Below are 15,093 nucleotides of genomic sequence, written 5' to 3'. Positions count from 1 at the left end.
AGGATGTTTTAGCAGCATGCCTTCCTCTACCTATGAGATGCCAGTGGTACCCTCCACTTGTGACTACTAGAAGTGCCTCTAGATGTTGCCAAATGTCTCCTGGGGGGGCAAAAATCCCTCTCGATTTATAACTACTAATTTAGAAAGACCAGTAAGATGATTCCAGCTCCAGTTTGATTTGTTACGAGCTGTTTTATTTTATTGGAACAGGACTAAAGAATCTCAGCTTGCCTCAAGAAAATAGAGGAGGTTTCTACAGAGATTTAAGAGTGTTGTGTTCTTTTCAGTGCTACTCAGAGGCTGCTGTCGGATAATCCCTGGAAAATAATACTCTTGGTGTCCTGTTTCTTTTCAGGTGACGATTGTAGAAAAGGCAGACAGCTCCAGCGTGCTCCCCAGTCCTTTATCCATCAGCACCAAGAACAGGATGACCTTCCTGTTTGCCAATTTGAGAGACAGAGACTTTCTAGTGCAGAGGATCTCTGATTTCCTGCAACAGACGACCTCCAAAATATACTCGGACAAAGAGTTTGCAGGAAGCTACAACAGTTCAGATGATGAGGTCTGTGGAAGGCACCTGCAGGTGTTTTGGTTCATCTTCTTACTCTTCCCTGGGGTGCACCTCCCTGTCTGTTAGTCTGATCTTGAAGCTTTGCAGCTGTGCTAAGATGGACCACATACTCTGATGTCTAGAGCAGTATCTCATTTAAATCTCATGGAGTTTATGTTTGGGATCATAGGGCCGGACAGAATCTTAGAGATCATCTGGTCTATCCCTCTTCTTTCACTGTTGAAAGCATTATTAAGTAATTTGTCCTGGTTACATAGCAAGTGACTCTGGTCTATATAAGTGACCTTGTTGGGAATGGTACAGAGGTCACTCAGAACTGAAATACAACATCATTATGATGATTTGATGATGATAAAATACGAATTGTATCCCTATTGAATTAAGCCCTAGACATCCAAAGAACTGGAGCCCTGACAGATATGTAATTAGCTCAAGTGAGAGAGCAACTTACTAGCAGCGAAAATACATAGCAAAAATGGTGAGCTCATGAGTAACATGCCTGCCCCCGTCTTCCTGCTCCAAGCTTCTGTAGGCATTTCTGAGGCACCAGAAGCTAGAGAGGAGGTGAGGGAGGTGATCCCATTAGCAGTTGATTCAACCACATCATGCTTTGCATGCATACTAATCAGAGAGACATGTGGCCAACCAGTTTGTTGTAAAAATGCATCTAAAATACAGAGGAAACCTATTTTGGGCATTGAAGCTCTGTGGCCCATGACCCCATCTAATCCCCATCAAAGTGCTGGTTTGCTGCCTTTCTCCTATTTTGTCACATCACAAGAAACCTGTTAGGAACCATGACGTAACTATCGATGTCTGTCCAGAGGACGCTGAAGAAGTAGATTCTGTAGCCAAAATGGTTCCAGCATCTTGTTGCTCTCTGCATCGGCAGGTGTATTCTCGGCCCAGCAGCCTCGTTTCCTCCAGTCCCCAGAGAAGCACGAGCTCCGATGCTGACGGTGAGCGCCAGTTTAACCTCAATGGCAACAGCGTCCCCACGGCCACACAGACCCTGATGACCATGTATCGGCGGCGGTCTCCCGAGGAGTTCAACCCGAAATTGGTGGGTGCCGCCTCCTCTTGCCCGGAACTTTCTATATTAGAACGATAACGCTGAAAAAATCGTTTTAAGTAAAAGTAAACTCATCAACATGTCAATAGATATTTTCCTACAAGTAAAGGATATTTTGTTGAAGAAACACAAATGACATATAAATATAACATATAATGACATGGTTCTATGTCATTGGGTTTCAGAGTGGTTTCATCGTGGAAGGAGATGTTATAGAGGGTACAGCTGACCTCTTTTGGTCTTGTTTTTAACTATTGTATAAGTCAGCCAACAAATAAGTACGTAATGTCTCAGGCCACGTTTAAAAGACATGCACTGTTTCACTTGGAGGTATAGACATAAAGCCATTCATATCATTTGCATTCTGCTGACTCATCTCAGGTAAGTACAATTCTGACTCTAGGACAGAGAATTTCGTGGCAGATCCACGGGCATACATGTGTCATATCCGGCAAGGACTCGAGAAAATCTGAGTTCTTTGTTCTCCTGAATTCTGTCCAGAACTTAACTGCTCCGTTCACCAGGGAAAGTTCTGACCTTCCATCGAACTTGTGCTAACCGTTGTCGAAGTACGTTGGGATGTAGTGCTGCTTCATTATCCCTTTCAGGCCAAAGAGTTTTTGAAAGAGCAAGCCTGGAAGATTCACTTTGCTGAGTACGGGCAAGGGATCTGCATGTACCGCACGGAAAAGACACGGGACCTGGTGCTGAAGGGCGTACCCGAGAGCATGCGCGGGGAGCTCTGGCTGCTGCTCTCAGGTATGGCTGGGCTCGGGGTGGGAGCTGGGGACCCCGGGGCTGCCCTTCCGCCTTCCATCGTGCATCAGGGCTCTTTCAAATATGTCACCCCCTGATTCAGTGCTAGATCACAGTTCCTTGCCAGAGTGTTGACTTCCCTCAGTAAAAATACAGGACACGTATTCAACAGACCAGACGTTGAAGATACCATCCCTCGAGTCCTCGTAACCTCTTCTGTTCCTTCACTAACTCTATTTAGGATAAAACGGAGACTGAAGAAAAAGAGTGTAATTCTTTGCGATTCTTGGAGTCCTTTCTGTCCTTTCCCAGCTATGTCAGCTTCATTGAGGCTGTTTAAGTGTGGCACTCCGTCAAAGTCTTCGTTGGGATGGGGGAGAGGGTAGAAATGAAGGAATAGAAGAAGCTTCTCCTTGATTTTTGCCACCTCTTGAATTTGCTGGTTATCACTGGAGACCAGGAAGAGAGGCCAGAATCAGCCCTGGGAACGAAAGCCTTCCTGGATCATACACTCCAAGCTGGAGATGCCGGGAAGGACAGAGGGGGACGCGTCCTGGACCCATGGGAAAGCTGTGTCCATACTCACTGGCCCACTGCCAGGCTCATGCCCAAATACAACACTGTCAGGTTAAACCTTTGAGCCCTGCTACAGAAACCAGAGGTCCTTCGGGCTAAGCCCATCCTTCCTCCCAGACTAAGCATCCGGTGTATGCCAGGGATCTATTCTGTCACAAACATCAGAGCATTCCTTTGGGTGTCACCAGTCTTTAATATATAAATCAGTTACTTTATCTGGTTAGAAGCTTGAAATGTAATCGTCTTAAATAGGCCCATGTGAAAAGTTTTATTTGAATGTGAGGTGATCTGACACAAGCACTATTATCAAAACCTTTTATTTTAAAAATGACATTAAAATTAAAAGCATAGTTACCAGACTTATAAGAAAACCTTTGGAAAAAAAAACACCTGTAGCTCTTTCTAAAAGTGGATATAAATGACAATTGCCTATAATGAGATATATCTCAGAAGTAGGGGGATAGAATCCTGAAAAATAATTGGTTTTATCTGTTTCATGTAAAACTAGTTTGTTCTATCCTCATTTACACGTCTTGTTTTTCATTTGCTTTACATAGAGCAGCCATAGCTCCTCATTTAGAAACCCAAATTTGAGTCAAATCATTTCTAGTTACCAGTCCAGCCCAAGAAGATCCTTACCATCCAGTCTGCTGTCTTTCTTGTGTGTGGCGAACAGGTCACCTTGACAACCTGATTCAGATCGCTGACAGAGTAAACAAAAAATTCCATTTTCATTTTATTCAAATTGGAAGTTATTTACAGCCACATTTTAGATGAAAATGAAACACGTTAGCCGCCGGGGAAACAGCATACGACAGTCCACAGCCTTGTTATAAAGACACATTCAGAGTTAGACCCAGCGTTTTCTTTAACTGTGATGGGCTATGTGAGGCCAAAGGGTGATGTGGTCTACACACCATCTCTGTTGGGTAGAGAACTGAGCCCATATTTCCACCCAGTGCACAGGGCGTGGGGTTCATACGGAGGCCAGCCCACCCACGGGGAGAGCCCAGCCCCCAGCAGGGGAGCCCCGCCTGAGTCCTGCCCTGCTTCCCATAACTCTTAGGACCACTGTACCAGGGCCTGGCTCTCTGTACCCACTGAAGTGAGGTACAGGCCAGATGGCAAGAAATCCTTGCAAATCTCCCTTGAGAAGAGAGCCAAAGCCAATGTTAAGTTGCCGTCAACCAGACTGCCTTTCCAGGGCAAGTGTGAATGATGAGGCTGGCTCTCTGGGTGACCCCCTGTGGCAAGGACTGGGTCAGCCCAGGGTTCTAATTTCTAATCAGTGAAACGCAAATCAGTTTACCCTGTCGTTAAATACGTGTGTGTGTGTAGTGTATATATATATATATCTATTCATTATATAATATGTACATATATGTATGTGTATTTTTATCTGTATATATTTATGTATGTGTGTGTATGTATATATAATTTATACTTAGGTAAATTATATTTAACTAGATTTAGATTCAAGTGTTTGCATCCAGAGTTTTTCTGCCTTTAAGAATCATAAAATGCAAATATCTCAAAGCAGTCATTCTCACCCACCTCTCCATCGTCATCCCCAGCACTGAGGAACTCCCCTCCGTAGCAGTGGCTCATCACTGCCGGGAATACCCTCCCCGCCCCCTGCAATTCTAGAAATCCTCCACATGTCCTAATACTTCCTCCAACTGTTCAGTATGGCTGTTTGTGAGCCCTTCAAAGCATATGCGTTAGCAAACAGTTTTCAAACTTATTTTGAGAAGCAGACCCTCCTTTTTCAAGTGAAATCCTAAGGAAAACCCCAATAAAATACAAGCAAAGCTGCTTGGTTGAGGGAGGGGAGGCCGGCGAGGCCTCAGTTCGGCTTTCTCTGCCCACTTCCCTTTTTTTCTCTGAGAAACCCCTCAGGATCGTCTGTGGAAGTTCCTTGGAACACAGTTTTTAGGTTGGAAACCTCTATCTTAGGGAGGTTTTTTTTTTTTGTTAATTCATCATTATTACTTTTTTTATTGAAGTATAATTGATTGTGTTAGTTTCAGGTATACAGCATAGAGATTCAGTTATCTTTTTTCGGATTTTTTTCATTAAGGTTATTACAAGGTATTGAATATAGTTCCCTGTACTATACAGTAAATCCTTGTTGCTTATTTATTTTATGTATAGTAGTTTGTATCTGTTAATCCCATCCTCTTAATTTGTCCCTCCCCCATTCCCTCTCCCCTTTGGTAACCATAAGTTTGTTTTCTGTGTCTGTGACTCTGTTTCTGTATTGCATATACATTCATTTGTATTATTTTTTAGATTCCACATATAAGTGATATCATATAGTATAGGGAGGTGTTTTGTTTTGTTTTTTTTAATTTATTTTTGACTGTGTTGGGTCTTCGTTGCTGCATGCAGGCTTTTCTCTAGTTGCAGTGAGCGGGGGCTACTTTTTGTTGCAGTGCGTGGGCTTCTTATCGTGGTGGCTTCTCTTGTTGTTGAGCATGGGCTCTAGGCAGGCAGACTTCAGTAGTTGTGGCTCATGGGCTCAGTAGTTGTGGCGCACGGGCTTAGTTGCTCCGCAGCAGGTGGGATCTTCCTGGACCAGGGCTCAAACCCATGTCCCCTGCATTGGCAGGCGGATTCTCAACCACTGCGCCACCAGGGAAGCCCCTGTAGGGAGGTTTTTAAACAGCCGCTTACTATGGAGTGAGAAGAGGGAAGGAGGACAGAAGTGAATTTACAATCTGGCCGTGATTGCAGCAGACATGTCATCATGGGATTTCATAATTATCTCGCCAGTGTCCTTTGAGGGGAAGGAAGGTGAAGAGTCTGGGTCAGTCAGCTGTGGTTACAGACCAAGGGCGGGGCTTCCGCTTTCTGATGTTGTGTCTGTTGGGTATTTCCCAGGTGCTATCAACGAGAAGGCCACGCATCCCGGGTACTATGAAGACCTCGTGGAGAAGTCCATGGGGAAGTACAACCTTGCCACGGAGGAGATTGAGAGGGACCTGCACCGCTCCCTCCCAGAGCACCCAGCTTTCCAGAACGAAATGGGCATCGCTGCTCTGAGGAGAGTCTTAACGGCTTATGCTTTTCGAAATCCTAACATAGGGTATTGCCAGGTGAATGTCACAGAGGGGTGAGACTTTAAAAAAATGTTTTATTAGCCAGTAAGTAATGAGAAAGGCGTTATGGTTAAGAGAACTATTACCGCACCAGGGTCTCTCGACCTTGGTACTGTTGACATTGTGGACTGAATAATTTTTTGTGTGGGACGGTCCTGTGCTTTGTAGGATGTTTAATAACAATCCTGTTGAATAACACATTTAATAGCATCTACCCACTAAACGCCAGTAGAGCTCCCCAACTGTGACAACTAAAATGTCTGTGGACGTTGATAAATGTCTCTCAGAGAGCGAAATCTCCTTGAGCTGAGAACCACTGCACTGAGGTTCTCAGCCAGGGGACAAGAGTGCCCTTTCTGGATCCACCACCGTCTGGTGACCTAGCTGGTCACTAGCTGTTCCTGAGCAGGCCTGGGCACCAGGCCTGGACTCTAGGTTCCACAGGACTCTTGCTCTGCATCTCCTAAGCAACTAACGTCCTTGAGAATGTAACGTTTATATGCTATGGTTATATTTTAAGGCACTTTAAAATAAATGCTTAATTCAGTATAAAAAAATGTTGCGCATATACCCACTACAATTATCTCTTATACTAGGTACAGACACCACAATTTGGGGAGCTCCTAGATAACGTCCTTAGATTTAAAGGCCACATACGTACTCAGAGAGACCTTCCGTGACCATCTAGCTAAAAGATAAAGCAGGCTTAATTCCCTTACACCTCGACACAAACATACACACACACAGAGAGCACAGGTCTCCCTGTACCACATGTTATCTTTTTGATAGCACTTAATTTAAATATACATCCAAATTGATTAATCAACCTTTACGTCTTTATTCTCTCTCTCTGACCCCAGCATTTGTGCCCTGTGAGACTTGTCACCACTGTGTCCCCCCTTCCCCAATATTTAGTCCAGAGCCTGTTACCAAGTAGACCTTCGAAAGAACTTAACTTGACTGAATGACTAAGGCACTAACCATGACCATGATCGTGGGCTAGGCAGGTTAATTCTCAAGTAGAATTTTACTAATTTCACTTGGGAAGCTATCGAGTAAGGCTTACAAGAAAGAGCCTATTAGACCAAAATTCCTTTTTTTTTTAAATTAATTAATTAATTTTGGGCTGAGTTGGGTCTTCATTGCTGTGCATGGGCTCAGTAGTTGTGGTGCACAGGCTTAGTTGCCCCACGGCACGTGGGATCTTCCCGGACCAGGGCTCAAACCCATGTCCCCCGCATTGGCAGGTGGATTCTTAACCACTGCGCCACCAGGGAAGTCCCCAAAATTCCTTTTTTGACATTTATATTGTTGAAGCCTAATGAACACTTACTGGTTTCTAGAAGATCAAAAGAAGTACAGGAGTGGGTTCCCTTCTAATATAATAGAGTTCATATTTATCTTTTGATCTTCCTCTTTTTAATTAAGAGGACATTAAAGTAGTTGAGCCTTGAGTGGTTGTGAGCTATCTGATAATATCTTTTAATAAAGTAGGTTACTTTAGAATAAAATCCCTGTTACTTATCACTACCATCCTTATCCAGATGGAAATAATGGGCGAGGACTCCAACTTTGAAAGGTTTCATTGTTCCCCGAGGAGAGCCTCAAGCCATGTTTACTTGGTTTAGACACAATTATGGAAGAATTAAAAATTAAAAAGGAAATAGTTACCTCTCTGAATTAAGGATTAAAAACACGGAGATTTTTTAACAGGTTAAAAGCTTTGTCAAATAGCCTTTGGACAAAGTTTTCTTGAATGAGGGTTTGCGTGCATGGGGGGTGAATATTGGTGTTCATGGAGGCTGTTAACAGTTAACAGGCTCAAGGACTAAGGGCTTTTACATTTTTAAAGAGTTGGAAAGAAGACAAAACTTGGAAGAATATGTGTGTGTACTTGCAAAGCCTTTAAAAATTTATTATCTGTTTTTTTAAGGAAAAAGTATGCTGGCCCCTGTGGGACTAACTCAGTCATTTTTCAGGTTAACAAAATTGCTTGTATGTTAAAATGTAAAATGTGTTTGATGACATCTTCTTTCATCCCTTTAGGCCATGAACATTGTCACATCAGTGCTGCTGCTTTATGCCAAAGAGGAGGAAGCTTTCTGGCTGCTGGTGGCTTTGTGTGAACGCATGCTTCCTGATTACTACAACACCAGGGTGGTTGGTATGTGAGGATGCAGTTAACATTTTAACCCTTATCTCATCAGGAAAATATTTCTAGAACCGGGATACCAGCTGGAACCCCATTTCCAGTCACCATTGGTCAAAAGAGTTTCAGACTACTGCAGCTTTCTAAGATGCGAATGAGAGGGCTTGAATCAATATAGATTATACACAAAGGAGCCCCATGGAGCTTCTCCCCATGGAGAGAATACACGTGTCTCACTGTTTTAGAAAACACTCAATGTGGGTGTCAGTCTGTGCCATGTGAGAGCTACACCAAGCACACAGATCATCAACCCAAAAAGGTTTAACAGTTCTTTCATGAAGAGCATGGAATCTATGGAAAGCAGAAGTATTCAAAAACGGAGTGGGCAGAATAGCATATAAAAATGTATCCAGAGCTCAGTTTCTAAGGTATTTTTCAGAACCGGTTTCATTGCAAAGCAAACAATGGTGGTGAGCATTTAAACAAATTATTGGTATTTCTCCTTATAATCCCCTCCAGTGTTAGACATTCATTTTAGCAGGATAAGCTTTTCATTGCTAGTGTAGCAAAAGGTATGCGTTATGCTCCCCTCTTGTGTTCTGTTTTCATTTCTAAACTTTTGCACACTAATCTGACTCACTGGAAATACTCTCCAGAAATGTCCACAGCTGGAATGCTTTTAATCTTTTTTTTTTTTTTTTTTTTTTTTTTTTGTGGTACGCGGGCCTCTCACTGTTGTGGCCTCTCCCGTTGCGGAGCAACAGGCTCCGGACACGCAGGCTCAGCGGCCATGGCTCACGGGCCCAGCCGCTCCGCAGCACGTGGGATCTTCCCGGATCGGGGCACGAACCCGTGTCCCCCGCATCGGCAGGCGGACCCTCAACCACTGCGCCACCAGGGAAGCCCTGGAATGCTTTTAAATTGAAGAAGCAATTGTTTAGAGAAATGATTCCTATGTGGGGACCATGCATCTAGATGAGCGATTTTTTTTTTTTTTTAAAGAGTTTGCCAAGAAGTGAGGCTACTTAGATATACATTTCATGCCCAACCAAACGTCATGTTGCCAACAAAAAAGTAATTGTGTGCCAGGAGAATTTTGTAAATTGACCTTTTCAACAGGCTTCAGAGTTCTCATGTTATTGCTCTTTTGTGGTAAAGAATCAGGAGAGGAAGACCCCGGAAAGAGACGATGTAGCCAGAACTCATCTGGTGACTTGGCTGTGCTGACACCTTGGTCTAGTAACATAGTAATTAGAGTTCTGTCTCAGCAGCAGTTGTGAACTGGATTATTTTCGTCAAGCCATTGGGTTGGGTTCATTAGTGAGAAGGTGCAGTTGGTTGACCCATGGCCTTTTGCGTCCACCTCTACTGCAGGTGCCCTGGTGGACCAGGGTGTCTTCGAGGAACTTGCCCGGGACTATGTCCCACAGCTGTATGACTGCATGCAGGACCTGGGTGTGATTTCTACCATCTCCCTGTCCTGGTTCCTCACACTGTTTCTCAGCGTGATGCCCTTTGAGAGTGCAGTTGTGGTTGTCGACTGTTTCTTCTATGAAGGAATCAAAGTGATATTCCAGTTGGCCCTGGCTGTGCTGGACGCAAATGTGGACAAACTTTTGAACTGCAAGGACGATGGGGAGGCCATGACCGTTTTGGGAAGGTATTTCTCACTTTGAAAACTACCTTGGGGTTTTCTTCCCTGTACATTTTTTTTTTTTTTGCCGCGCCACGCAGCATGCGGGATCTTAGTTCCCCCACCAGGGATCGAACCCAGGCCTCCTGCATTGGAAGCACGGAGCCTTAACCACTGGACCGCCAGGGAAGTCCTCTTCCCTGTACTTACCGTGTATCTTTTTCCTTGGTTTCACGAGTCTTAGTTGGCCTGATGGTAATCATAATGCCCACTTTTCTCTGTGGCTGAGCATTTCTTTTCATATGCTTTGTCTTTAGAAGTGAAGGCAATCAACTCTACTTCAATTAAAAAAATAATACAATTTAAAAAAAAAGAAGTGAAGGAAATTTTATTCTGCTCTTAAGGAAATTTTAGTCTTTTGTTTTGATATGCAGAGTTTGCAGATAATGGGTGGACAGGTGTAAAGGGATTCCAGATTCATTGACTCTGGACCTCCCAGTGACTCCAGATGCATTTCTTCTTCCAGGTATTTGGACAGTGTGACCAATAAGGACAGCACGCTGCCCCCCATCCCTCATCTCCACTCCCTGCTCAGTGATGACGTGGAGCCCTATCCTGAGGTCGACATCTTCAGACTCATCAGAACTTCCTATGAGGTAGGTCACGTTCCCTGCCCGAGCATCACAGCACTCTTGAGTGCTCCGAGGGGCTCAGCTGGACGTGTGCCGCAGCTTCCGTTGCTAACCCAGGGGCGTCCCTGCTTCCCTCCGCCTTCTGAGGACTAGTTGCCAAAGCGAGCAGCTCCCTGCCAGCTGACGGCTTCGAGCTCCAGAGATGGACACTGAATGGATCTTATACCACAGAGCAATTGGCATGACCAGCTCAGGCCTTCCGGTTCTTGGCTTTGCCCACCCTGAAGCCTGATCAAGGAGCAGCTCCTATTCAACTCTGGGTGGGTTGAGGAGGGACTGTTGAAAGCAAGCGTGGGGAGGTTGACCTGCACAAATCAGCTCACTTCCCATGCTCATGCCAAGTCCTTAGGTCTTCTGGGAAGTACACAAGCCAATCCTCTTACATCCAAGACACACAGAATACTCTATACCATCCTAGAGAAGAACCAGAGTCCTAGGATTCCACTAAAATTGCTTGGCCTGGGCGTGGGAGGGTGCCTCCTGGTCCATGATGACCCCAGATGTGGTCCTGAATCCCATAAAAGAACTAACGAGGGTCTACAGGTGAAGGAACCACGGTCCTGTGTACCCCATAGCACTTGGGGTTTGTGGCGTCCCCAAGGACTCAGTGCCCATAACATCTCATGGTTTGTTCATCTCCTGATCATTAAGAAAGAGCATGAATGTTCCGCTCAGCACACTAGACCCTCTCCTGATGTTTTGGGATCGTATGACTGGCGACTGTCAGCACTTCAATTAGCAACAGCCTGGATATGGGAGAAATCTCTCCTAAAGAGAACCCAAAATTTGGTGCTTTTAAAAAAATCGGCATGGATCCAGACATCTTTTCAGAAATGTGTGTCCTTAACTCAGAATGGGAGAAAGACTGGTAATTTAGTATTTCAGAAAATTTTCATTGACACTCCATATATATTGAAAACAAAACATTTTTGGTATGTTTTAGAATCATAAAAGTAATGCAGGTTTATTGTAAAAAAATGTAGAAACTGTAGAAAAATATGAAAGAAAAAACCATATCCTGTGAGCATATTTCCCTCAAGTATGGGGTGTTTTTTTCGGTTTTTAAAAAAATTTGTTTAAATTAATTATTTATTTTTGGCTGTGTTGGGTCTTCGTTGCTGCATGCAGCCTTTCTCTAGTTGTGGCGAGTGGGGGCTACTCTTCATTGCGGTGCGCAGGCTTCTCATTGCGGTGTCTTCTCTTGTTGCGGAGCATGGGCTCTAGGCGTGCGGGCTTCAGTAGTTGCGGCACACAGCCTCAGTAGTTGTGGTGCATGGGCTTAGTTGCTCCGTGGCATGTGGGATCTTCCCGGACCAGGGCTCGAACCCACGTCCTCTGCATTGGCAGGCGGATTCTTAACCACTGCGGCACCAGGGAAGTCTTCAAATATGTTTTTATTTTTTGCAACTTACACTTAAAAAATAAGTTTATACCAAAAAGTGTTTTGTACCATTCCAATTTTGACTTAAAATAGATCACGAGCATTCTCTGATATTTAATATATTGTTTGCAGGTTTTCGCAAATTCTTTTTAGCAGTACGCGGGCCTCTCACCGCCGTGGCCTCTCCCGTTGCGGAGCACAGGCTCCGGACGCGCAGGCTCAGCGGCCCAGGCTCACGGGCCCAGCCGCTCCACGGCATGTGGGATCTTCCCAGACCGGGACACGAACCCGCGTCCCCTGCATCGGCAGGCGGACTCCCAACCACTGCGCCACCAGGGAAGCCCCATAACGCATTTTTTAAAAAATCATTGCCCCAGGACTTTTGGGTAGTCCTCCGTCAGACATTTTGGATGATTATTTTTCCAGAAAAAGAGCCCATGTGACTGAACGCAATAGTTATTATTATAGCTGTGGGTTGTTTTCCTAAAGGCATCCCCTGAAACCTTTATTTTAAAGAGAATTCTAGACCAAAGTAATAAAGCTTGGTATGTGGAAACTCAGCTTTGTTCTTGACAGTAGATAAGCTAAGGTCTTGTTGAGGTCAGCACTTGGCCCATTTTTAATGGGAAAGAGAGGAGAATGGAGACAAGACCAGGGCTGGTCTCCATTTCCATCCTGTCTGCCTGGTCCCTAATGGTGACTCTTAGGCTGCCAAATATCCTATCACAGGACACAGCAGCAGTTTCCTTCCTCTGCGTGGGAAGACAACCCTGTTTATTTATAGCAATGCCTACATTACCTGGCCTTTCAATACATGATGATTGGTTTTTTGTTTTCTCCTCTGCTTGGTGTCACTGCCCTGCTCATAAGTTTCCTTTGCCTTCCCAATGCCTTCTAGGCCATCCTAAAGAAAACACCACAAACACTTGCCTTTCTTTTTTTTTTTTCCACCTATTAGATTGATGGTCCTCAATTCTGCCTGTGCATTAAAACCACATAAAACAATTTTTAAGCCAAGCTTTTAAAAATATACATTCCTAGGCTCCATTCTAGACTTTGTATCTCTGGTATGAGGCCTAAGAATAAATATTTTTTTAAAGTTCCCAGGTGATTCAAGAGCCCGGTGAGGGTTGAGAATCACTGCCCTAGATGCAGAATGGGGCCACTAGACACAGAGGCCCATTATAACCTGGTTATACGGCACAACACTGGTGTTCTGAAGCAGGCGACTCGTTGCTTCCTGTGCTTCAGGATAATTAGTCAGGAAAATAGAAAAGTAGGGAAAATACCGAAAGCACAGTCAGCCTTGAGATCCCTAGGTTGATGCCAGTTGATCAGCTTTCTCCTGTCGAGTAGAGATGGTAACTTGATTCATAAATGCCTTGCTCATTGTGAAGTCCTACCGAGCCCCTCCTGGAAGGAATGGTACGGACAGTCTAGGAGACGGTTTTCTTCTGTGTGCGCCCCGAGTGCAGTTTTGTTAGACACACAGACGTAGAAGACAAAGTCCCGGCCTTCAGGTTCACCCATAGACTGAGATGAGCTTTCTGGAAGGCACAGGGCACTTTAATAAAAGACCTTTCAGCGGGCTTCCCTGGTGGCGCAGTGGTTGAGAGTCCGCCTGCCGATGCAGGGGACGCGGGTTCGTGCCCCGGTCCGGGAGGATCCCACATGCCGCGGAGCGGCTGGGCCCGTGAGCCATGGCCGCTGAGCCTGCGCGTCCGGAGCCTGTGCTCCACAGTGGGAGAGGCCACAACAGTGAGAGGCCCGTGTACTGGAAAAAAAAAAAAAAAAAGGTTGCTAGCCCTCAGTGTCTGCCAATGAGAGACAAATGCTATTGAGCTAGAGATCAGGACAGGAAGCCTCACTCCAACATTTCCTACAACCTCCCAGTTTAATAGTTAGCCTTATATACTTCCTTTCTTCCTGCCAAGAAAGTTCTTCCTTTAAAGCATTATTTCATCCACAAAGGGCCCTTGTAGCCTTATTTAACCCTCTCCTTCCCCCATGAACTGTTGATTTGAGGAAGCCTCATGTGGCTTTGAAATTTGGTTCAACTGTGAAGAAGCATGAGAATTTTTTGTTATTTATTTATGGTTGTTTAATGGCCTCCAAATAAACAAAGGCCATATAGTAAATAAAGGTATAGTCTAGGAGGCCTGTCATTTGGCAGGAAATTTCCCACTGGTATCAGGATTTATCTCCATCAGTCCTGCAGGCATGATATCGAGTGCTCTAGCAGATTTCTCGAAATACCAATGTTGTTTTTTTCCAGAAATTTGGAACTATCCGGGCGGATTTGATTGAGCAGATGAGATTCAAACAGAGACTGAAGGTGATCCAGACACTGGAGGATACTACAAAACGGAACGTGGTGAGTCTCTTGAGAAATGGCATGTGACCTTCTTTCTCCATCCTTCCTCACACTCCTACCAACTCAAATTCCTGCTTGACAGACTGAAGATGATTTAAAACAAGAAAATCAGGAAGTTTCCCTTTATGACATTTTTGAGTTTGTGAAATTCATTGTGTTTATTCTTCTTATAGGTACGAACCATTGTGACAGAAACTTCCTTTACCATTGATGAGCTAGAAGAACTTTATGCTCTTTTCAAAGTGAGTTTCAAAGAAAATTCATGTACATTCAGGGGAAAAAGGAGTTCACTTTAATAATTCAGTTAGTTCTAGATTTTTCTGTTAAATTATGAAGGGATAGCATGAGTGTCAACATGCATAAATAGGAAGATAGAGCTGAGAGTGTAAAAATAGAGTACTTGATATGAAAAATAAAGATATAACTCATTTAAATTGACGTTTTAGCGTTCTTCCACTCCATATAATATTTTAGCTGTTTCCTTGGTCTTAAGAAAATAGGGCGTTACTTTATAATTCTCACTGGAACGATGGCAATCAAGTTTAAATTCTTCCTGAGACTCTTGTAAATTGCAATTTCCTATATTAATCTATATTAATATAATCTATATTAAAGCACTGTTAAAAAGAGATATGTAGCTAGAATAAGAATAAAGCTGCTCAAGGGCTTCGCTGGTGGCGCAGTGGTTGAGAGTCCGCCTGCCGATGCAGGGGACACGGGTGCGTGCCCTGGTCCAGGAAGATCCCACATGATGCGGAGCGACTGGGCCCGTGAGCCATGGCCGCTGA

The 15,093-nt window shown here is 44.3% G+C and overlaps 1 protein-coding gene across 1 annotated transcript in view; it reads left to right on the top strand.

The window, feature by feature from the left end:
* The window catches only part of TBC1D9 (TBC1 domain family member 9), a 109,527-nt gene that overhangs the window by 77,368 nt on the left and 17,066 nt on the right, over positions 1 to 15,093 (top strand). The window contains exons 7-15 of the mRNA XM_060012079.1: positions 356 to 562; positions 1,464 to 1,634; positions 2,252 to 2,402; positions 5,859 to 6,073; positions 8,123 to 8,240; positions 9,600 to 9,885; positions 10,385 to 10,514; positions 14,207 to 14,305; positions 14,479 to 14,547. Of these exons, the coding sequence (XP_059868062.1) occupies positions 356 to 562; positions 1,464 to 1,634; positions 2,252 to 2,402; positions 5,859 to 6,073; positions 8,123 to 8,240; positions 9,600 to 9,885; positions 10,385 to 10,514; positions 14,207 to 14,305; positions 14,479 to 14,547 (1,446 nt within the window). The remainder of the gene's footprint in view (positions 1 to 355; positions 563 to 1,463; positions 1,635 to 2,251; positions 2,403 to 5,858; positions 6,074 to 8,122; positions 8,241 to 9,599; positions 9,886 to 10,384; positions 10,515 to 14,206; positions 14,306 to 14,478; positions 14,548 to 15,093) is intronic.

This window comes from Delphinus delphis, chromosome 5 (genome assembly GCF_949987515.2).
Source record: "Delphinus delphis chromosome 5, mDelDel1.2, whole genome shotgun sequence".
Lineage (NCBI taxonomy): Eukaryota > Metazoa > Chordata > Mammalia > Artiodactyla > Delphinidae > Delphinus > Delphinus delphis.
Note: the sequence above shows the minus strand (reverse complement) of the source record. Positions and strands in the feature narration are given on the sequence as shown.